At 37.1% G+C, this 24,478-nt stretch overlaps 1 protein-coding gene across 9 annotated transcripts in view; it reads right to left on the reverse strand.

Moving 5' to 3' along the window:
- NAALADL2 (N-acetylated alpha-linked acidic dipeptidase like 2) overlaps positions 1–24,478 on the reverse strand; it is a 457,652-nt gene that overhangs the window by 23,998 nt on the left and 409,176 nt on the right. For all 9 annotated transcript variants that reach the window (XM_027685645.1, XM_027685646.1, XM_027685647.1 and 6 more), the window contains one exon: positions 2,608–2,701. In XM_027685645.1, coding sequence (XP_027541446.1) covers positions 2,608–2,701 — 94 coding nt within the window. The remainder of the gene's footprint in view (positions 1–2,607; positions 2,702–24,478) is intronic.

Raw genomic sequence — 24,478 nt, forward strand, 5'->3', positions numbered from 1 at the left:
CTGCAAAACAGTGACTCAAATATTTATACATATGATTTAACTTTAAGCATGTGAGAAAGTCCAATGGGCAATAAAATGGGTGTTTAAGGGACTGGCTGAACCAAATCCCAGAGGCACAAAATTAAGCATAATGAGCAAATCTAGTATGTCGTGCAGATTTACCCTCACCTTTTCTACATTTACAGTTTGCATTGATTTGGGGAAGGAAACAGTTTACTAAGACAATGCCACTTTCAACTGGAAATTTCACACAACATAAAATCTTTTGAAGAACGAAGAAACCCATGAGCCATGTTAAAAAGTACAACTTCTCATTCAAGTAACCAGAAAAAAGACTATTGCATTAATGTTTTCCAAAATGATAATAAACTGTTATTCCACACAAGTTGGAGGCAGACAAGACATGAAAGTCATAAGAAAAATCATTAAACAAAACTCCAAAGTGAACAGCTGGGAGAAGATTTATCCTCCTGGCCCTACAGCCTAGGAAATAATCTCCCCTCCCCTGAAGTGGTAGAGATAAATGATCTAACTGAAGTTAGAGGAAAAATGTCAGTTTAAATCAACATTTCCTGTTACTCAAAATAAAGAAAAAAGGAAGAACAATAGCAGACATCTCATGTTCAGTTGAAGGAATACCAGCTGAGCCACACTTTTCATTTGATGATCATTCCCTGCTGTGTTTAAGCTGAACTAAACCAATGTTTATGTGGCTCAACAGAGCTAAAATTACTTGTCTTTTTAGATGCTCACTGATTCCAGACTAATACTTGCCTACTGACTCCTAGGTCTTGACAATGATGGATGGCAAAGATTAAAGAAAAGGTATCATACTTCTATGACTGTGTATTACAGAAAAGTGGTGCTTTATAGTGTAGGGAGTGAATGAAATGCAGGGGCAGCACCTCAAGACAGCAAAAAGTCTTTATGTTTGAGATACAATCTCACATTCTGCTACAGTATATGTATAGTTTGAGTGTGATTTTGTAGAACTTACATCTTTATTTAACAGTTTTCCATAAACATATAAATAAAAATACTTTTGAAAGGCCTTAGGATACTACAGGTAATTTATATCAGAGACATAATTGGAGACCAGGAAATAACGACATGGTTTTACCTATCTCACATTTTCCCACTGTGAGGTCCTAACAAGACAATGCTTTGGAGCAGGCTTTTAAATTTCATGTGGGTTCTTGTCAGGGATGTACTTTTCACAATTTAAGTTCAGTGAATTCTGACCAGAAAACCAGCTTCTAAAATAACTCATTTTGTACACATTCAAGGAATGTGCTAGAGTTTGGCAGCTAAATTATCAAAAGATTTATTCTTCAAGGACTAAGCTTCTTATGTGCTCTCCACAACCAGCATAGTCATTTAGAAAAGGAAAGAGAGTTGGATCTCATTTGAATACACTAGAATATGAGGAATCTGAGAGGGAAAAGGGATTGCATGGAAGGAGGAAGACAGATGATGCTGAAGGAGAAAGTTTATATGGATGAGTGAGACTAGACAGCATTAAAAACTAGACTTTCTCTCCCTCCTTAGACTTCAGGACTGGAGCTAAGGAATATTCTTTTCATAATTGATAAGAAGGCAGCATATTGCTTTTTTGTACTCTAGACACCAGCAGAGAATATCTCAGTAACATAATATGGGTTTAGTTCCCTAAAACATATTAACATTTTTCTACTACCTGTAGAAAGGGGAAAAGAAAAATAACAAACAAAGAGCAGCCCCCATAAGCAAAGGGAATGCACAACTGCCCCCTGTAACTGGGTTATCTTAAATAGCTCTAGCCAAGGGCTATTGGCTTGATTGGGTTCTGTTGTCAATACAGGACAAAGAGACTGCAGAATGCCTGTTCTTTAATCAAGAAGGTAACACAGGAATATTTGTAATGGCACCCCAATCTTTATGCAGTGGTCTCATATCAAGGCATTCATCCTATACCTAGCAAACAGTGCCAAACTCAGACTCTACAAGAATTATCTCTGCACAATTCCCTAGTTAACAGTGACTCCTCTTTACTTTCTGACTAGGGACTTTCTTGTCCGCCTCCCCAATCCCAACCCATTGTCCCAAACATGCTGATCTCAAATATGGAGCTTGCAGGGTATCAGGGCTTAGTCAGTTCCAACAATATGTATTGGTAAATTATCTTGCTTTGTCACACCTGAAAAAAGAGAGAAGTTAGCATGCTCTGCAACAAGGTGAGTTAGTGGAATAAACAAGTAGGGAAGATGACTGTGAAAATTAAGGAACCAAATGACAATGGGATTAGAAGCCCTCTCTTGCTTGTACTGAACAAAGCCTTGAAAAGAATTAAAATCAAGTTCAGTCACAAAGTTTGTTATTGTTGACTGTAATTAAGATATTTTAATACTAATTATTGCTTAATTGACAAAGTAACATCAGAGGAAATATAAATATTTTATAGATTTATTTAGCAACAAACCCTGCATTTTATTTAACACCATATAATGACACTGTTTAACTAGTAAAATCACTGGCTATCATTGAAGTGAAAATTAGAAATCTGTATTAGGGATGATTCTTTTTTTCTCCTGAATTAATGGAGAACAATACTCCTCTAAAGAAAATTACCTTTGAGACTGTTCTGAACTTCTAACGCGATGTCGAGGGCATTAAACGGCAAAACTGGTTCATTGGCAATTTTCAAAGTCACTTGTCCTGTTAGCTGAAAAATACAAAAAACCCAAACAAGTCAAATTATTTCTACCAGATTTAATAGCCAGCATTTCTTTTGGAATAGCACATACTTGCATTACCTTGGATTTTTAGAGAAAAATTAATAAACCCCCATTAACACATCTTTGTGAAAAGGAATGTGACCAGGACCATTTCCTGTCTAACACAGCATTGCAAAATGTTCAGAGATTACAATTTATGACCACACACAAGAATTCTGTGCAATATGTCTTCTGTGGACCCAGGATGTCGCAGGAGTCTCTGAAGGGCCTTAGTTTTCCTTTGTTTTCAAATAAAATGTCTCAATACTCTAAACATAGGAATGAGGTTTATTGTTTTACTTAGTTCTCTGGTTTTAGCTATTGGATTTTGAGAGTTTACACAACTAAAATAAAATAAATGATCACAGGCATTAAGGATTTGGAGATCAACCCCAGGGTTAAATGCAAGCTGACCTGAAAACCCACTGCCTTTTGAAGTGTTATGTGACAACTCAATGCACACAGATGTACAGCTTCCAAACTGGAGAGAACACTACACTGTGTAGTGAGTTACAGTAAATTACAGGAAGGCATTCCCAAATGAATGAAAGAGAACTCTCAGTCCACTCCAGACTAGATGTCAGCACCTGTCACAAAGCTCAATGGCATAAATGCTTCTTTTTCAACAGTTCCACAGATGAGGCCAGGGACTGACTGGCCTGAGAGCTTTTTTCCACTTATTAGAAGGTTGGCTCTCCAGCTTGAGGCTTAGACATGCTACAGGGGCTGTGTATAGAAATACATCTTTCTGCTGAACTATACCCAGCCTGTGATTAAACAGAGGATTTCAGTCTCTAGGCTGCCAAGTCCATCACTGTTCATGGGAGCTGTAAAAACACACTGACAAAAACATGCAAGAAACTTTCATTCATCTTCTCCATATCTTGATATTGCAAAAAGGGAAAAAATACCCGTAAGGCTGTGCTTTAAATGGAATGATGGCTGCAGGTGATGGTGACCGTGGTGATAAAAATGTGGACTGAATAGAATCGTATGGTACAATACTTCCCAAGGTGTTGGGGGAGCAAGAATAATATCTATCCTTCAAAAGCAATATGATAGTTTCTGTGTCAAAAGTAGCATTTTAATTCTACAATAGAAAGCAGCAGGAAAAGCAACAAGCCTTAGTAATATTAAAAACAATAGTACAGCAATTGAAAAGGAAAACCATCTCCCAGGAAAGCGGATGAAAGCAGGGTAATATCAGAAATACAAGTTTCCTGGAGAAAGATTAATAGAACCCCACAACATTTCTCAGAAAGCATTAAAGAAATGACCTGGCCACAGACAAGTTCGGGTATGGAGACTGAAGGAACATGCTGTGTATCAGACTGCAGCCTCCATCTGAGCAAAGACATACTGTGAAACTATTGAGATTTACCCCCAAAGAATACAATATTGAAAAAGGTATGAAATAAAAAAACCCCTACCATATATACAGTGAGAAAAAACCAGGGAGGAATAATGTTATGTCAGGCCATTATCAGGAATAACAAAGAACTAAGAGTGAACTTAAAGATGAAAAATACTGTGTTTGGACATCTGTGTTAAAATACTACACATTAACCTCTCATGAAACCTTTCTCCAAACTTCCCAGCTGCACAGGCCAACAGTGTTTGAAGGCCATTACATTTTCTAACAGTGATTATACATGAAAGTGTCTGGGTTGGAAAGCATTAGAAAACATTAGTCTTTCAGATATCAAAGAGTTATTACGGAAATACAAAAAAATAAAACCGTGAGGGCAAACAGAAACCTGTACCAAACTGTATCCAAACCAGGACCACATAATCCAGCCATGAGCAACTGTAAAAAAATCTGTTTTAAATGTCCAAATGCCACACAAAATCCTTCCTTGTCCTGCACAGAACTCTTTCAAGATACAGCTGCCCAGAACATTCACACTCTGTTAATTGCTGTGGATAAGCAATGTTATGAAATAACATCCTAATAAAAAGTAGGTATTCTACATGGAGCCCAAAGCCATTGAACCCTAAATAGCACTGTATCACACAAACCACTCAAATTCTCCTTGACACCCCATTTCTGCAAAAACTTGGTAATGCAAATACATGTTCATAGATATATTTTAGGGAGGGACATCAACAGTTACACATTTCTACTGATACTTTACAATCTATTACCGCAATGTTTAAAAACACAGAAGTATGGAAAAAATGCTTCTTTTCTAAAGCAGGAAAGTGGCATTAAAGAGGACAATACCCTAATAAGTATCTTTCTTTCATCATTATCTCCTACAGAGTCTGGTTTCATATTTGTAAGTTCTTGTCTTATTTCTATTTCTTCCAAGCGATTTTAGTTTGCTTTCAACTATGTAAGACCAAAGCTGTTTTCTCTTTCCTATTCTAATGTTGCACCATCAAAATCTTATGACTGACTGAAGCCCTTTTGGAAATTTTACAGTATCTCTGTCTGTAATACTGCAGACATCTGTGTGTTAGCAAACAGGTAACAGCAGTGTTTATTAAATCACGTACTTCGTAGGCTAATCTGGAGGAAATCAATCACCTAAAGGAAAGCTCAGAGCATTGATTTGAACAGAGTAAGTAATAATGCTGCAGAAGCATATATCAAACCCACATAAAGCAGCAAGACAGAAAAGACTACTGATTTCTTATTTATAGTCTTATTTTTGGATATACAATTCCCACGAGTACAACACTGAATATACATGGAAAATAAAGACAAGCTTCTGCTCCCTTTTCCTAGGTGAAAAATGGATCAGACTGACTATTGAATTATTAAATGCAAGAATAACTTAGCCAAGAGTAAAGACAACAATTTTCTCCTAAAGTGAAATGCTAAAGCAGCATAATTGATTCTATTCCCATACTGAAGTGGTTAAAACACTAATGACAACTTCTCAAATAGCATTTATACATAATAATACGCATACGATACACACAATAATTGATGTAACATTTGCACAGTTATAATGTCTAAGGAAGGATTTGAGAGTTCAAATGCTAATTCACTCCATAATGATTTTCTTACATATTTTTAACACTTTCACTATACTTGGCTGAGGGAAAGGTGTTCTTCAGCAAACAAAAATGTATTTAGTCAACTTCCAATTACTTTAGAGATAAATAATAATATAAAACATAACAATAATCGTAGAGTTATACAGTGGGTGGTGAGGCACTGGAACAGGTTGCCCAGGGAAGCTGTGGCTGCCCCTTCCCTGCAAGTGTTCAAGGCCAGGTTGGATGGGGCTTGGGGAGCAACCTGGGAGAGTGGAAGGTGTCCCTGCCCATCGCAGGGGAGTTGGAACAAGATGATCTTTAAGGTCCCTTCCAACACAAATCTTTTTGGGATTCTATGCATATTGCAAAATAAATCTGAATATTTTCAATAGGTTTATACTAAAGTAACATTTTTTTAAGGTCTTTTACCTTATAGCATAAACATCTTTGCAGGAAGGAAATAACTACTGTCCCTGCCTTTTATCTCTCTGGCACCATGCACATCCAAAAAGATAAAAAACCTCACAAACTTCAAAAAATGCTGGTGTTAAAGATGATTCAGTATCACATGACACTTCATAAATGAACTCGTAGATTCCTCTCTCTTCCAAAGTTTTACAACCTACTCATTTCGGAGCTAGTTATTCTTGCAATTCTACCCAACTTACGAACCCGATTTCACTATAAAAGCCAGTTCTCAGGACATCAGGTGGATCTGCACCACTCTCTAAAGGACTGTGGCAAAAAAATAATACCTGGTTTAAACACACACAATATTTTCCTCTATGTAAATTACATATCTCTCCTTTATTTTTTTTAGCTGCATCACAATGAAAATAAGAAAACTAAATAAAGTGGAGTTGGGGGGGATTCATCACAGTTGTTTATTTTTTTATGTTCACACCTGTTTTTTCCGTGAGTTAAGCCCAGTTTTCAAGGCAACTTCCTTACTCAAATATCCAAGCTGCCTATTAACAACGTACAGCATGTCTACTGGCATACAATTTTTTTTTTTTTTTTTTAATATGAACAGTTTAAATCCAGGAAAAATGTGAAAAGCTGCACACAGTCACTTTTACACAGATTCAGTTTGGCTTTGGGGGCATGCTTTTACTGAACCTGCCTTGCAGGGACACGTCTTTAATGTTATCTGGTTTTACTGAAAAGGCAGGCATGGCAACCCATCCTCCATGCTGCCACAGGATGAGAAAGATGTATAAAATGAATAAAATGAAAACATATTTAGTGGATATGAAGATATGAAAATATTATGCACGAGAGAGATCAATCTGCTAGAATAAACATCAGCATTCAGTGTGCAGGCAGTTTCTTTAACACAGAAGTTCACATGCTAGTCTTGGTTTTTTTGAGTGTTTTTTGTCTAGTGAAATTTGAAACTGTTCCGTATCGTGCCTGCGCTATGCAAACCTCAGTGGGTGTAAGTGCTGAGCCTTTAGGACATTTTTAGTTACGTTAAGAGTGTTCAAATCTAAACAGACATCTCAGATCTCTTCATATGCCAAGTTAAAAACAACACAACTTTAAAAAATCAGGTAAACTGCCATGTTTATCCCTCTGTGAACACAGCACTTCAGTAGTGTCATAGTCCAATTTTACCTGCTGGAATGAATTAGACACAGCTACTTGAAACCTGAGTTGTGCAGCAACAAGTCCTTTATATTTCAAGCCCCAAACCTCCACAACATATTTTTTCTTCCCTCTTCCTTCTTTCTTTCTTCTCTATAATTTTCAGAGAGTTATTACGTAAATTTATTCCATGCATATCAGCAACACTTTACTGAGATCTGTGCACTTTAAGGGAAAACCAGCACACACATGGCAGCTAATCTACCAAAACCATGACAAACCACGTTAGAAAGCAGATAATGCAACAAAGTAGTGCCACAGACCTGTGCAGATTCCCAAATACACTCAGTAGCCCTCCCTGCTGCCTACTACAGATTCAAACAACCCTTATGACCGAGCAGTGTTGGACACTGAGCAGCTCACCTGAACTCTGAGCCTCAACTTCCTTCGATATCAGCATCATTCTTTTCAAGTCACGTTTGCCCTCACACCTGGCACCTCTCCCTTCACACTTTATCCCTGGGGTTCATGGATGAGGAAAGACCATGGGAAGATTCTGTGCTGTTTAGGGTGATCAATAACAGCATGTTGAAAATAACACTTTTTTTTCTCCTGTTTTTCCTTGTAAATGAAAAGGTTTAGCTTCCCTGGCTGGCTATTGCACTGTCAGTCTCACGTGTTCATCTTCTGCATCAAGGGTCTCTCTTTCCCCATGTACTGATGAGCAGAGTGACCTGCTGAGATCTTAAGGCATTAACCCAACGATAAACAACAGCTCCAGTTCCTATACCCATGTAAATAAGGAATTAAACCCCTCCATATATTAAAATCCCCTCTCAGAACCACAACATTAGCAATCTCAAATGTTAAAATAATCAGCCTTCCCTAACTTCTCCACCCTGCAAAATTAAAGAAATATTTTTATATTTTTATATATAATGAATTTGCTTTCTGCTGATACCTCCCATCCACCCGACTTCCTTCATGTTATCAGACAGTTTTAATTATGCATGAGATACTGAGTCTATTTGAATGAAATCTGTGATTCCCTGGCAATACCAATTTCAGAACCTAGTGTTAATATATGAATGGCAGCAGTTGTGAGACTCATGATAAATTAATGAGCATTTTTAATAGTGGGATCTCAATTCACTGTAGAAAAATTTCCCGCAGAATCAGTCTACACAGCAGTTGTTCTTGAGTTCATCACCCTCCAAAAAAGTTAACTGATTCATACAAGAAAAGTCAGAGGCAAGAAAATGAGAAAACAGCCAGTTCTTTGACCCTCTATTTTTCTGAAAACCACATTCCCTTGTTTAGACAGAGAAACAGAAATCTGACCACAAACATGTTTGTTTTGCACTAAAGCTGTCAACCTTTAAAATTAAGAATTTCTGAAATATTTAGTAATACCATATGTGGTTTGTTTTTTTTTTCTTACTGAAATTTACCTTGGCACCAGGGCATGTATTTACATTACAGGTCAAATGATATTTTGAGGTATCATTCAGCTGAACACACTGCATTTTAGGTCAGTAGAGGGCTCCCTGAGAAAGGAGTACAGTGAGTCTATGCTACAGCAGGTGAACAAGAGCACAGTAATTCATAAAAAATAGCTGTTTCTGACCATGGAAAGTGTGAGGTCTTGCAGACATTAAATACTTTATTTTAACACCCCCTTCTATAATTTAATACTGGTTTATTTACTCTTAGCACAGAAAATACTGATTAGGAAATAAAAGTGATTGTGAATAAAACATGGATTCTCCCTCTCTGCAGGTATCCTGTGCAGAGCAAACAGCACTTAACTATTTGTATGGTGGTGGCACACAGCACTAGGTATCCCTAAAATTACACATATGCCAGAACTATGACAGCTTGGGATGACACTGGAATACAGATCTCTATTTACACTATGTTTTCTACATGGCTCATGATGAGGTTCTGAGGCATGGAGAAATTAAGGTCAAAATTACGCTCTTAAGTGATTTATTTGCTTAAAATCTAATTTGTTGGCCAATTTAGTAATATAAGGCACTTAGAGCAGTGAAGGTACATTTTATATAGATTTCACTCACAACTGGGAGGAATCATTCATCCCACTACTTTCACTTTCTTGCACAAAAAAGGAACTTATACTTATCTCTGCTTTGTTTTCTGTGTGCATGTACAAATTACTACTTCTCAGATCATACTCATAAAAAGTATACAGAGATATGTATTTTGTGCATACCTAAATGCATTTACGTAAATCTCCTAATAGATGGGATATCATGATGTGATTCTTGGGGCTGTCCTGTGCAGGGCCAGGAGTTGGACTTCAGTGATCCTGTGGGTCAGGATTTTATATGATTTTATGATTCTATTAAAATAGATATATTTTAAATGGCACTAATTTATAGTGAGCAATGATACCCCATACCCTGGGTTATAACTCCTTGAGGTTATACAGAGTTTCTTCCCAGTCCTACCTTCTATCCAGATCACCAGTGGAGGGGATAAGACACCAAGGGGTCATCACACTGCTCCTCACACAGTCAGAGCCTGGCCCATTTTGGCAGTTCTCGAGCTTGTTACCTCAGGGCAGACAATAGGGGTGATTAACTCACTTCCAAGATAATAGCTTTATTGAGTTAGGCTTGGCACTGTGGAACTTGTGCTCAACCCAGTTTGTTTGGAACTGAGGCGGAGCCACTTTATGCCTGCACAGAACACCCAGGGTTAATGTTTACACAGCAAGCCACCAAGTCAGCTGTAGAGCACATAACTGTGAGTAGCAATGACCTTGAGATGACTTTCTAATCATGTAATTTATGTGTGTCAAATTCTAGTGCTATCCAGGTGCAAAGAAAGAGTTAGATTAAGTTCTAGAAGGGCCACTAGATTAAAACCTCTTGTAAAAAAGAAGTTAGACTTTTCCCTAGTGTGGAAAATTACAAACATGCAGAAGGATGTAATAGAATGCTCTTCTGCACTTCTTGAGCTTAGGGTGAGGAGGCCACACCATGACAACACAAATCTTTACATCATTACAAACCCTCGTGCTGGATTTCTTAAAGAGAATTTAAAAAATTTGTTCTAGTGCTAATTCTTTTTTTACCTCCAACTTTAAAGCCAGGTTGCTCTGGTTACCAGCTGCAGACTTGGAGAGTGATGAATGCAGAAAAGTTTGCTTTAAAGCAGAATGATTTGCATATAGCATTCCCATGAACCAAGATATCATCACTGTACAGAAAATGACCTCTTGAATGCTTTCATTCTCTGACCCTCTTCAGGTATAGATGAGGAGAGGGAAGCAGTGCTAGATCCCTTTTAAAGCAGCAATGCTAGCTGCCTGAAGCTGGCTACAGGCAGTCCTGAGGAAACAGATTTAGCTATTATTCTGGTAGAAAGAGATGTAGATAATGAAATATGAAGCAAAATTCATCTCCAGTCTCAAAGATCTCTAATGACAATGCTCATGTACAGAATTTGCATCTTGGACAGGTCTTTACTACCTTAAACCAGAACTGCATAGCTTACTTTTTCTCTTTATTTGCATATATAGTACAGACATTTGCAGGATAAAACATGCAGCTAGCTATCAATACACACACTTTAGGACAAAAAAATGTATTTTTTCTGGTTTAAGCCATAAAGGAAAGTTTCAAGTAAAGAAAGTAAAAGTCCCCTCAGAATAACAGACAGGATGCACTTGTGTAGCCTCCTGTGGAATGGTATGAAAACACAGAATGCTGTGATTAACAGCCTGGGCACCACGCTCTTCCATGCTACTAAAGGCCTTCATCCTGTTTGCTCCCAGTTAATTAACATCATTACCTTTCCCTGACTTATGTATGTGTTTAGGAGACAATCAGGATGTTAGCATAACCAGTCCCCCTTACTCACAGGATAATCAAAGCACAAGATGATAGGACTCAACAAGATAATTGATAATTTTGTTAACAGTTGCCAGACAGTTGGCTGGGCCCTGCCAGTCTCGGAGCCTTCCAAGGCAGACAGTAATGACTCGCAGATAAAACAAGCAGCAGTGCAAGTCTGCATTTAATCACCCAGGTTCACAAGCACTCCACAGAAACAGAGCAGCCTAGAAAACAGTGTGTTGCCTCACAGTCCTAATTAATCAAAGTATCTTCTCATATGCTTCAAGATACATGCATGAACCAAGAATCTTCCCAAATTAGGTGCAATCCCAGGATCATACATTCAAGGACATCCAAGTACTTGCTAAGTTTGATCTGTAAAGCCAGTTCTTCTGCTCCATCTGAAACTTGTGGCATTGTTAAAAACTAGATAATAGTCATCAGAGGAGTGCAATAATAAAGAAATCTGCAATAGGAAGTTTCAACCACAGCTTTCAGTTTAGACCTTGATATCATCTTTTTAATCACTCTCCTTTTACAGAAATGGATTTAATTGAACTCCAAAAAAAAAGTCTCTAATCATACTTCATCAGCATGCAATTATTATTCAAGGGAAACCATATGTACTATTAGGCACTCTTAATTAAAATAATACATATAATCTGCTTCAGTACCGAACAGTCATTCTCCTTGATGTTCATTATTATTTTTCTTCCATAATTGTGACAATACATTTTTTTCTATTTTTCCTCATCTATCTCCATTCCATTTATGCACTTCTTCAACATTAATGATCATAACATCAGGACACTGAGATGCATTAATACACCACCATCCTTAAATCTCATATTGCATGACCTTCAAAATGAGTCAGACTTGACTATGGAGATTGTGAGATGAGGATGAGGAAATGCTATTAGAGGAGCCTCAAATTATCTCCTGTTTTGCCTGAATTTTATTTGCAATTATGTCTTCTAAGTGGCCATACTGAAAGAAGAATGTATGCTAGGCAGCAGTAAGTCCTTAGAGAAACAGGATTTAGGGAGAACCAGGGACAATGGATGCAATAAATTGAATTTAGGAGTCGAAGAACCTGAAGAATCCCTCCATGAGGGGTTGAGGCAATAGTTCCTTGAGGAACTTGTCAAACTTGTACAGTCAATTCAGCACAGACTCAACAGAGTCTTTATGAAAAGATTCATGACATTGCATAGTAAAGTCTCCTCTCCTCTCAGACTCAGAAAAGCTGATATTTAATGGTTATAGAGAGGACACATCGCTCTTTTCTCTCTTGCCACCCCTTGATGCAAAGGTACAGCAATTTTTTCCACTTAGGTCACCCTAATCAGTCAGGATTGGAGCACTGACAGTTCATTAAACACGACAGACCAGCCCTGAGGGAGAGACACCAGTGAACCACAGGCTGAGGATACAAAGGGAGCTGAAAATACATCATTCTGTAGGATAAAGCTTATAGAAAACACCCATAAACATTAAAAGACACATTCTACCTTAAGGGAGAATTATATGGATAATACACTTATGCTATCCCCAGACACCAGGAGAGGCTGCAGTACCACGATGAGGCTCAATTTCCTTGTTAGGCAATTACTTTAATTAGGGTTAGAGTCTGCTCTTGGGTATATTTGCATAGTATTTACCAAGTCAGAAAGGTATTTAACCTTCTTTCTAGTATTAGAATTCAAAGGTGGAATTTCTGTGAATTTTTTCTCACTATTTTTCATATCAGAACATTCAATCTTCAATGTAACTAGAATAAGAAGTAATCGGTTGACTTACAATAATGATTTGAAATTTAAACTTCAAAAGGAGATCTGTAATTAAATAGTATAACTTCACAAATGAAGGTGGGGTAAGGTTGGTTGTTTTATTTTAAAAAGAAAACATTAATTAAAGATGAATGTGTTTGGGCCTGAGTAAGCTCCCCTCAGGCTTGGGGAAAATGCCAAGTCTGACAAACTCTTTGAGTCTTAGGGAATCCCAGGTCAGTTTAATGAACCTACTGAAGTATTTTATAATTAGCTGGCATGCTCCTGAGGCTACCATTTTACCTGAAAAAGAATACCCTCACCCTTCTAACTTGTCCCTGAAAAAAAATTAATAAAAATCCAATAAAAAGTCTTTGTCATCACAAAATATTTGTAGAAACAGAGAAAGAAAACTCAGATGAATGTTCTGTGCTACAGAATAACCCTTGAAATTCATAAGGAACCCTAGCAATAAAACTCAAAGTATCTGAAGGTAAAATTGAGATTTATTACCACATCTGGGTCTGTAATCATACATCTGTTACTAAAATCACCAAATTATGATGGCCATTCCATTCCACTGCACCCTATCTTTATGTGGGTTCTGTATTAAAATGATAAAGGCATCATGATGTGATGGCAACAGCAAATATTAAACAGAGAAGCACATTTTAAAAGCATATAATCTTACGATACTGCAGGAAATGTTACTACTTGTTCAAATGACAGCAGTTACTGCTAAGAAAAAAACTAAAAATCAGTATTTACATACAGAACTGCACTGTGGTTGCTCCAGGTACTTACCTGTTCTGAATATCTTTCTATTTAGAATCAGCATTAGTGTCCTAGCACAAAAAGGACATTACATGTCTCAGAAAACAATTCAAAAGACATCTAATCTAAAGCTTTTTTCACTTACTTTAAGTTCACTCTACAGAATTAAAGGAGTGGGGGTATGGCATATAATAGAATCATGGAACGGTCTGGGTTAGAAGGGACCTTAAAGATCATCTCATTCCAACCACCCTGCCATGGGCAGGGACACCTTCCTTGCTCAAAGACCCATCCAACCTTGCCTTGAACACTTCCAGGGATGGGGCAGCCCCAGCTTCTCTGGGCAACCTGTGCCAGTGCCTCACTGCCCTCACAGTAAAGAATTTCTTCCTAACATCCAACCTTAACCTACTCTCTTTCAGTTTAAAGCCGCTAAAGTCAAAAAAATTATGCAAGGCACAGGTTACTTAAGACTCTCTGGTGAGACTTGTAAGCACAACTCCAATGCCCCAACTCACCTTGTTGGTAAGCATCATATTTTTGTTCCCTTCTGGTCTTGCTATTGAATCCTTTTGCTTTGGCTTAGCCAAATGCCTACTTGTCTCCAGTTTTAGAGTAACTGTCTGGAACAACTGAGTTCATTGTAAGTGATCTCATATATGTTCATTGCGAGATCTCAATGTGGGCAAATAGATAAGGAGACAAGTCTTGCCCAAGTACTCCAAATATAAGGACAAGGGTGAAGATGTGATGACTGAAGTGAAAGAATAAGATAAAAGGGAAGTTGCTTAAGAGACTGGAGAGTGGAGGGGATAGGGTTTGAAAAAGGTATAGGATTTGGAAAGAAAAACAAGTTGGAACTTGCTGCACAACAAGAGGAGACTGGGCAATGTCTGAAAGGGGAGATGGAGAGATTAAAAGGGTAGCTGAGGAAGATCATATCAGAGAAAAAGTCTTCAAATGTCCTTCAGCATACTGTAATCAGTGTGTTCCCAGCATTATTTCCCCATACTATGTCAAATTCCAAGTAAATTGTCCCCCAAACTGAAAAAGTGCTGCAGAATATGGCATTGACCCACAGTGAACAAATTCGTGGGTGTGCTGATTGCATCCAAAGTGACCTCTGCAAGCCCATGTGTAAGTGCACTTCAATGCACAGATCAGAGAAAAACTCATCTCAAAATTCTTCCTTATGTTAAAACTGAAGACAGTATCAGATAGGACTATTTTTCAGACCTAAAAATAAACTAAGACTTCCTAGACTCTGAGGATTCCCCCTTCCCCCATCCAGTTAGAAAGGCAATGTGTATGGGCATGTGATGTATTCTGAATAGCTTTAAACCCAATGTAAATAATCTTCAAAAGAGCTTTGATATCAGAGTGAAATTTCTAGAACATTTTGCACTATGTCTACATAGCACATCAAAAACACAAACCACATTTTAAAGTTTTTCACTTGTACTTTCAGAAAAACTAAAAAGCCCTCCAGAAACTCTTCTGATCTCTTGGGTACAGGATAAAGCTGTAACAGCTTCTGAACCCTAATGAACAATATTTTCATCCAAGCCTCATACAATAACATGGGGCATTTTTGGAGTGAGGAACTGATCAGAATTCATATTTAATACTGGATTTTATAACAAAAAAAAAAAAAAGAAAAAAAAAGTTTTCACTTACAGACAAATTTTAAAAGAAGACAGATTTTAGAATTCACTCAGTAGCCAAAATCAGTAGGTAATAAGTAACAAATTCTAAGTTTCTTAACACCATTCAAACTCCATTTCACATCATTAATACTGAGCTCTCAAAATATTTGAAACAGGAAAACTGGAAATAACACTAAATCTTGGGGCTTCTGGGCACTGCTAATTGGGTACTGCTGAGGGGTCACAGTCCCAAGAGAGCCCGTAGGCGTTGCCATGTCTGCCCATTCCCAAATGTTTAAATTTTCCATTCTGAGAACAGCAGTACTCTAGACACAGTATCAGATTACACCACTATAATATGCTGATTTTTTAATATTTATTTTACCTCCAGTCCTCCAGCATTCCTCTGCACAAAACCCCCACATCCCAGAGACAGAGGACAGAGTTAATTGCCTTTTCTGCTTACTCTGCTCAAGTAACAACTGACATTTGCAAAAGAAGGGATGAAGGGGGGACTAGTACCATCTAAGCTGAGGGTTTTATTTGTGCAGAATATTACATTAAAGAAGCCCCGTAGCTATTAGTGATTATTAATCTTCATTTACAATAATAGCCATATTTAACAAAAAAAGAATAGGCTATGCTGCAAGTCATGAAAAAGCCTTTTTAATTGTCAGCCCTGCTAGTCTAAAAAAGCCTTCACCCTATTCATTCAGTTATCATTCTGTAGCTTATAATTAAAGTGCTAGCGTATATCAGAATTCTTTGATCTCAAAATAAAGGATTTTTACCAAAGAAATTAAGAACACAGTAGTTACAGGAAATTCAAGTTTCCAAGTAAAAATTAAAAGAAACAATCAAAAGTAAAGTAATGCAATTAAGGAAAAACTATTTCTGTTGAGTAAGACAAGGAAAAAACTTTGTGAGAAGTCATTGTGGACTGTGGAACAGCTCATCAAATAAAGTAGCACAAGACTTTTCTCTTTGGTAGTTAAATACAACCTAGGAAGAAAGGAATTAAGTGTATTGTACCAGCAGGAATGGACTAAATGACCTCAAAGTTCTTTATCTTAATCTAACGAGCAGAGGTAATTCATACGTCCTGAAATCTAACTTCAATTAGCATGAGTTATCACAATGAGTCACAATATCTCATCCAGGGTATTTTATTTTCATTCTGATTTCATATTTGAGGGGAAAAAATAGCCAGCAGCATGTCAGAAAGTCTGTCTAAATTAATGCAAATAAAAAACCCTATGTGTAGTCATCTGCACTATGTACCAGCATTATTTTAAACACTGAAGGTCAGCAGAACTCTTAACAATCTTGTCTCTTGTGTCTTACTGATTAAAGACAGGATAACCAGAATTAATTTAGGTTTTACTCTGCTAAAAAGAATCCTCTTGTATGTTTGGGGATGTGTTTTCCCACCCCAGGTTAGATGACAGGTACTAGAAAAAGCTGGTAACTAAAAGGGATAAAGTCAGCAAACCAGCAAGATCCTAAACTGCTTATCTGCCAGTACCACCAGTCCCTCTGAAAATAGAACCTGAGCTTTGGAATAACATATCAAAAGCAACTCAAAGACATGAGTGGACACCAGGCAACCTCGGCTTTTAGCTCTGATATTGTCAACCCTTCCCTGTCTATCTGCTTCTCAGGAAAAGTGAACTTATTTAAAAGACAAGAGTTTAAAAAAAAAAAAGTCAGTAAAGCCTAATTATATACCCTTGCTATCAATCTGCATTTCAATAAATTTTCTAAACAATATAAACATGATACTGTTGCTGTTTAGCAGTGTAAAGGATGTGTTTTGCATTTTTCTCTTCATTACTTTCTTTGAATTAAAACTGCTAAGCCAGGCAAGAAAAGCAACACAACTCAGTCTCAGTGCACTAAACCAGCCAAGCTCAAAGTGAGAAAGAGTTTCTTTCTTAATATTAAAAAGGTTTCTATTAAAACCACATGACTCAAGATCATTTTAAGTATTGCCCACATGACCTCTGAAAGCAAGATTTTGAGTTTTGCTGCCTTTTGAGACACTATGAAAGCTGATTATTGGAACAGAGGGTAAATTTAAAGTTATTAGGTTTTCACTCGCAAAGTAACCCTTTAAGAATTTGATGATCTACCTAGTCACATTAGAGTGGAAGCTTGAAAGTCCACTACAACTATGGAAATTATGGTAAAAGTAGTCCAAGAAACACAGTTATGCATCAGATGAGACTGCAGACTTTTACAATAGAATACATACTTCACAATGTTTCTTTCTGTTATGCAGAAAATCCAGGCAAATCATACACTCAAAAATCAGAAATTTGGGCAAGTGGACTGTGCTTAGCTTAAGTTCAAATAGTTCTGAAAAGCTCAGGCAAAGACTAAGGAGAATGAATGGTCACCTTTTTTTTTTTTTTCTAGTTAAGAAAGATTTCTGTGAACTAACAAGGACTCAAGCCAGGCTAGAAAAAATATTTTCTTCTGTCAGTATTAAACTTTGGTTAGCTTCTCTCCAAAAACGTTGAATTGCTTCATGTGTTCAAATAAAACTCAGAAGTTGGTAGAAAGAGTAAGCTTAATAACAAGCATGTGTTTTCCATAGTTTCTATCAAAATTTAGGGAACTGTCCAAGTTGAGAATAGAAATTTTTAAAAAGTACTGTCTTCAACTCTTTCAGCCTTTGGAAACTCACTGTCTTCTTTGCCTGCTCATGAAAACAACAAGTGTCAACCTGTAAATCAAATGACTATATTTTTTTCTGTTTACTTTCCAATTTTTCATGACTGCTTCCATATTTCTCCTATGAGTGACACACAAGACCTGTGTTCTGATGGAGAAAAAGCTGAGCTGTAAAGTAGAGTGCTCCTCAAGTTAATACCCTGCCAACTGCTTTGAACAGAAATGCATGAAGTACATGAAAAAGACTATGGACAGACATATCCCAAATAAAATAAAATAAAATAAATTATAATTAAAAAAAAGCACAAAAGTAAACTCACACCTTAAGTTGTTAACAGAGAAATTAAATTAAAATAATCTCTCACATTAGAGTTACTCTAGAGGAGGGTTCTCTATGTTTATATCCCTTACAAATTGCTTTTTAAAAATTAAGGTAAGACTACTAACTGAATTGCTGCTACATATTTGAGGGTCTGAAACATAACTTGCAAGTAATGTATTGAAGAGAAACATATGATTTTTGCTATGCATTATCCAGTTTAATCCTCTGTTTAAAAGTCATTTACACAACTTTAACAGATTATGTTATATAATATAAAAGCAGGAAAAAACAAAGGGGAATGAGGACATGGAAAAACCTTGTTAGCAGCTTCTTGATTACAAAAATGTTCTGTTTATAAAGCATCCTTACACACAACCAAGGAGCCCAACTTGGGGCTAGTGTCCTACAATATTTATGGTCAGTAAGAGATGCTGTAGGTAAGCAAACAAAAAAGACAGACAGTACAACCAGGCTGTAATATCTGAAGCACCAAGTAGATTCCTCAAAGGTGAGTTTGGAGACTCAATCTCTCAGTCTCGTGTAATAAATACACAGATTTCAGCCTAATTCATGTGTAATAATGATTGCCTTTTCTACTTTGTTTAGGCTGTGTAACCAGCAAATGATCACTGCCAAGGATTACAGACTAATACTTTATAGAAGTGAGGACTGTGATAGTGTTAATTTGGTCAATTATTTCCTTGCCTTCAAAAGTTCTAGAGCACTAAGATGTTTTACTAAAATCCCCTATTTTTTAAGTACAGTAAAAGACATGATTATATAAATCTCTTAAAATGAGATACTGGAAAGTCACGACAAGTAAAAGGTGTATTTTAAGGCAAAGAAGTAGTTTTTGTTGTTCCTACAGTATTCTCACAAGACCAACTCTATTTGTATGATCTACATCAGTGAAGCAAGTCAAGCTGAAAGGTACAAAACTTGAAGGCTTTTAATTAAATGAAACCTATTTCAGCAGCATATGTCACAGCTTTTCTAAGTGATATACTAAGCATGAATCCATTCTCCACTGATTGGATGCAAGTTTTTTATTTCATATATTCTCATAATTATCTCTAACTATATTTAATCTTAATAGTAACTGAGAGAAAGAAAGCACAAGCAGCAAAGGGCATCATCCTTCCAATAGTGTCACAGTGAAAATTACAGAATATGACAAAAGACACTACAGGCCTTTAAAAAAATGTTTCTTGACAGCATCTGAAAAAGAGCAAAAAACCCAAACCCACCCAAGCATATGCCTACTAGATTTATCAAAGTTTCCTACTGTGTAGCACAATTATCTCTAATCCAGAACCAGGCAACTGGATAAAAAATATCTCTACAGAAGCAAGACAACTGATAAACCAATGTAGTGAAAGAACATGGAATTCTTGTTATCATTTCTGCTTCTTTTTGTCCTCTCCAAATGCCAGAACAAAGTACATAGCCTGAACTATAAGCAGGAAAAAACAAATCAAATCCATTGATAGAAACCACAGATTTCCTTTTTTTTCTGCTCCTTGCCAAGACTCTCACTTCCTTGCTTTGGTTTCTGATACAATTTTGAATATATTGGGAAACACTTTTACGCTCCGTAATATTTTCTAAAGGCTTGCTATTTTAAAAACTTTGTATGCATTTGCGTGTATCGATCTCTTCTGCTTTTAAAAGTCCACCAGGAAAACTTATCAGCAATTTACTGTGCATGGAAATGGAAGATGAAAAGTACATCATTAGCACCAACATATCACCTCTTTCTGGACAGGCCGAATGCATAAGATATTAAATGGGACACAGATTTATAGCTCTTTTTTTCTGGAACTAGAGCTCAATTTTTAAAAACGTGCCCATGTGGCTGCTGCCTTCTGTTATGTAACTGCAGCACAACTGTCCAAAGCTTGTCAGAATTTGGGTGCTCCTGCCAAAAGAAAGTTCCTGTAACAACCTGCTTTCTTCAGCAAGCGAGAATATAATTTCTCTTGTCAGTGTATGAGTGCTGAGTAAGTCAAAAGTCAAGGCCTTCCAACTCACAGGACACATCTCTGCCAGTGATACACTTATGGGGGCTGAAGTGCATCAGCCAAGCACCTTTTAACAAGTCCTTCACTCCACTGCACTGTGGTCTGGAAAAGTGGTGGCTGTAGAGCCCAGCAGAAGGCACCCAGAGGAGAAAAATTACATGTTCCAGGTATGGATAGAGTTTTGTTTAAAAAAAAAAAAGAAAAAAAAGCTGAATCCCTTCTCTGACAACTAGTCAATGAGAGATTGATGATTTAATAACTCTGACAGTATGATGAGATAAAAGCACTTGCTATGGATTCAGACGTTAATTGTACCGAGTATCTTAAAATTTATTTTTGTTTACTTTTGTCTTACTAAGAAAAACAAATGGCTCTAGAGTATCTTTGTCCTTCTTCAGCAAATAGAAATTAATTAAAAAATGTGCCAGATAACAAGAAACAAGATTTGAAATTGAAATCTTTCCTTAAAAATTCATCGTATCTGTTAACTACATACTGTAATTTGGAAAGAAAAAAGCTCTCTGAGGTACACTGTAATCAAATAGGTTATAGAGAGCTACTGTCATATTTGGTGATGCAGCATCCACAAAACTGGTCCATACCACAAAAATGGATGTTAGGATATTATCTGTCTCCCATGATGTATCTTTTCACGGGTGTGACGAGAAGGTGTTCAAAGAGGTAACATGAGTAGGGCAGGTCATAAACTCTTGTTTTGGATACACTCTGCACAGATGTACGCATTTTTATGGGATTTGGAATTAATTTTTAGAAGTAGGTGGAAAGTTCGGTCAAGACATAAATACTATCATAGAATCATAGAATGGTTTGGGTTGGGAGGGACCTTAATGGTCATCTTGTTCCAACCCCCCTGCCATGGGCAGGGACACCTTCCACTAGCCCAGGTTGCTCCAAGCCCTGTCCAACTTGGTCTTGAACAATTCCAGAGACGGAGCAGCCACAGCTTCTCTGGGCAACCTGTGCCAGGACCTCACCACCCTCATGGAAAAGAATTTCTTCCTAATACCTAATCTAAACCTACTCTGTTTCATCTATCACACTCCTGCTCTCTTCTTTCCCACTGTGACCGTGTTTTGTGCATTCATTTACTTCTAAAGCAGTGGAGAAGAATGCAGTAATATTTCTGTATGGAGTTACATTCCTTCTAATCTCCAGACATAAGCAGGAGTGATCCAATTTGCAATAGAAAATCAGTGGAACAGGAGCCTTTCAAAGAAATATAGCAATATTCTTGGTGGAGTAAAGTACAATCATGTGAACATTGCCCTGTCAATTTAATATAATAAGGCATAATGGGAAATTCTGAAAAGAAATTTTCAATAATTGCTGTTGAGTTTTTTTTTTTTTTTTCAATTCAAACATAAAAATCCTTCCAGCGAAGGATGTTTTAAAAGTTTTGAAGTCAATGAAGTTCTTAACTTTGATTTTTTTTTTAAATTGGCTACTTCAGCAAGAGCTACTTCATATTTAGATTTTTTTTTTTTTACATTTAGCTATTTTTACTCTATTTTAATTATTTGTTTTATTTTCAAATGCAGTGATGTAAATTAAACATTTGAAACACAGAGCTCCGAAAACAGGCTGGTTTAGAAAAGCTTGAACGAATATCTGTAACACACTTTATCTGGAAAAGAATGGTTACTTGGAAAACAGTTAGAAATCATTCCATTGTTTCTCCCTGCCCTGTGAGATTTTACTGTGGACAGAGACTTTTTTCCTGCAAGAGAAAAGGAATGCAAAAGAAAGATTCCCAGTCTCATGTGGTAAAAGAAAAAAGGGATAAGACAGAAAAGTTTTCCTCAAAATTCAGCATTCCGTCCACCATATTATGCAAAATATCTTTTGAGTTGCGAGCCAGTTTTTCTGTCTTTATATTTTCTTTGAAAACCATGATACAATGTCATTATGGTTTTGGCACTTCAGCATAAAAAGAAATGTTTCATTCTCTTTGCCTCATTAGGATCTCATGTGAGATCCTGTCAGCTGCAAGTTTGTTCAGTTTATCTTAAGAAAAAAAAAAGGAAGAAAAAAGCTTAAATTTTTCCTTAGATATGTCAATCAAAAGGAGTGCACTGGCTGGAACACCAAGTTCAGAAGAATATCATTCATGTCAGTTGAGACCGAATCGTTCTGTGGCCCCATTTTCTTTATCACTTTTAGACAACATGATATTTATGTAAAGGCCCAACCTCGTCCTGCAATTACCCCAAAATCAAACTGTGCTATATAAAGGTGTTCAGTCAATGATTCCAACATGTACTTCTCGCTATGTGCTCTTTTCTTAGCTGAAAAGTACCTTCTTTAGGATCACAGTTTCCCTAAATATAAATAGTATTCAAATTTGAAATGGTCAGGGAGACCAGACATTCAATTTTAAAGTACCTCCTCACTTGGCTATGTGAAAATTAATAATTCCAAAATTCTGGTGATTTAACTCAGGTTCTTCTCCAGGCTGTGTTCATTTAAATTCAAATTTACTCTTTTCTCTCTAGTCATGTAGTAAAGAGACACTCCCCTTATTCACGTTCTTTCATGCAGCTCTGTTTTTTATTGTATTTGCAGTAGTCGCTAAACAGCTCCTCATATCAGATCTCTGATTCTGAGACATACCTGTTTTAATGCGCTCATATAATTTTACAATATCTTATTTGTTGTCATGTTGCCTTTTTTATTACAATATAAACTTTTAGGAATGGCAACTCTTAATATGATAGACTGTATGAATTTATAGTTTCCATGTCAAGATAAAAGTATTGATCATTTGAGATCAGAGCACTGCTGCAGGATCACAGCTCCTTCTTCCAGGAGGCAGTTTCCATGAACCACCCAAAGGGGAATGCAGCCTTTTCTAGGAACTTGGAAGCCCTGTGCTTTCAATGCATGCATCACCTCATGCAATGGGACCTATGACGTGGTAAACTACGCTTCATTTTGCTGCTATTTTAAATAAAAGCTGGTGATAAAGTACAGAGATGTTTCTCACTAAGAGTTCAGCCCTTTGGCTTTGTATCAGCTGGTTAATGTTGATGTTTGGATCAAGCAAATTTCTAGACCCAATTATTAATCATGTTCTGTGCACTGCTGAAGTAACCAGCATATAGATCATGAGACTTCCCAAAGCTGGTTTCAAACTCATTGTCAAACCTTTCTAGATTTGTGAATAGTCTTACAGAAAAAACATAGCAGAAGGCATCCACAGAAAATAGAATGGAATTCATTAATTTAGCTGGAAGGGACATACAGTGACCATCCAGTCTGACTGCCTGGCCAATTCAGGGCTGACCAAGTTAAAGGGGCACTGTTGTTAAGGGCATTGTCCAGATGCCTCTTAAACACTGACAGACTTGGGGCAAAAACCACCCCTCTAGGAAGTCTGTTCCAGTGTTTGACCATCCCCTTGGTAAAAAAATGCTTCCTTACGTCCAGTCTAGCTTTCTCTTGGCACATCTTAGCACCATTCCCACACCTCACTGGATCCCAGGGAGAAAGTTTAGCACCTCCCTCCCCACATCCCCTCCTCAGGAAGCTGTAGAGGGCAATGAGGTTGCCCTTCAGCCTCCTTTTCTCCCAAGATAACCCCAGTGCCTTTAGCTGCTCCTCACAGGACGTGTTCTGGCCCTTCCACCAGTTTTGTCCTCCTGGTTACAGTTCTCATCTTGGCTACCCAAAGTGGGAAGGTGAAAATCTTTAAATGGTTATATAGTGTAATCCCTTTGTTGTATCTGATAACCTGGTTGTAGAAAATTATCATCTGGCAGTGCCATTCAAACCAAACCCATGCACCCTTGAACAGAACAACTTTCTGTTAAAAAAAATGATATTAATTTGTCTTTCATTTCTTCGTGTAATTTCCCCAACTAAATAAACTATGATTATTCAACTACAGCTTGTGGCAAGCAACAGAGTTTGCAAAAAATGAACAGCACACAGCAAAAACACTGGAGTCTGAGTAACTAAATAGCAAACCACTCTACAATTCCAGCCTGACCAGATTCATGTTTGATTTAACTCTGAAAAGGAGCTTTCTTAAACATAGAGCATAGGAACTAATTTTTCTT

Source organism: Neopelma chrysocephalum, unplaced genomic scaffold (genome assembly GCF_003984885.1).
Source record: "Neopelma chrysocephalum unplaced genomic scaffold, ASM398488v2 Primary Assembly neopelma1_69, whole genome shotgun sequence".
Classification (NCBI taxonomy): domain Eukaryota; kingdom Metazoa; phylum Chordata; class Aves; order Passeriformes; family Pipridae; genus Neopelma; species Neopelma chrysocephalum.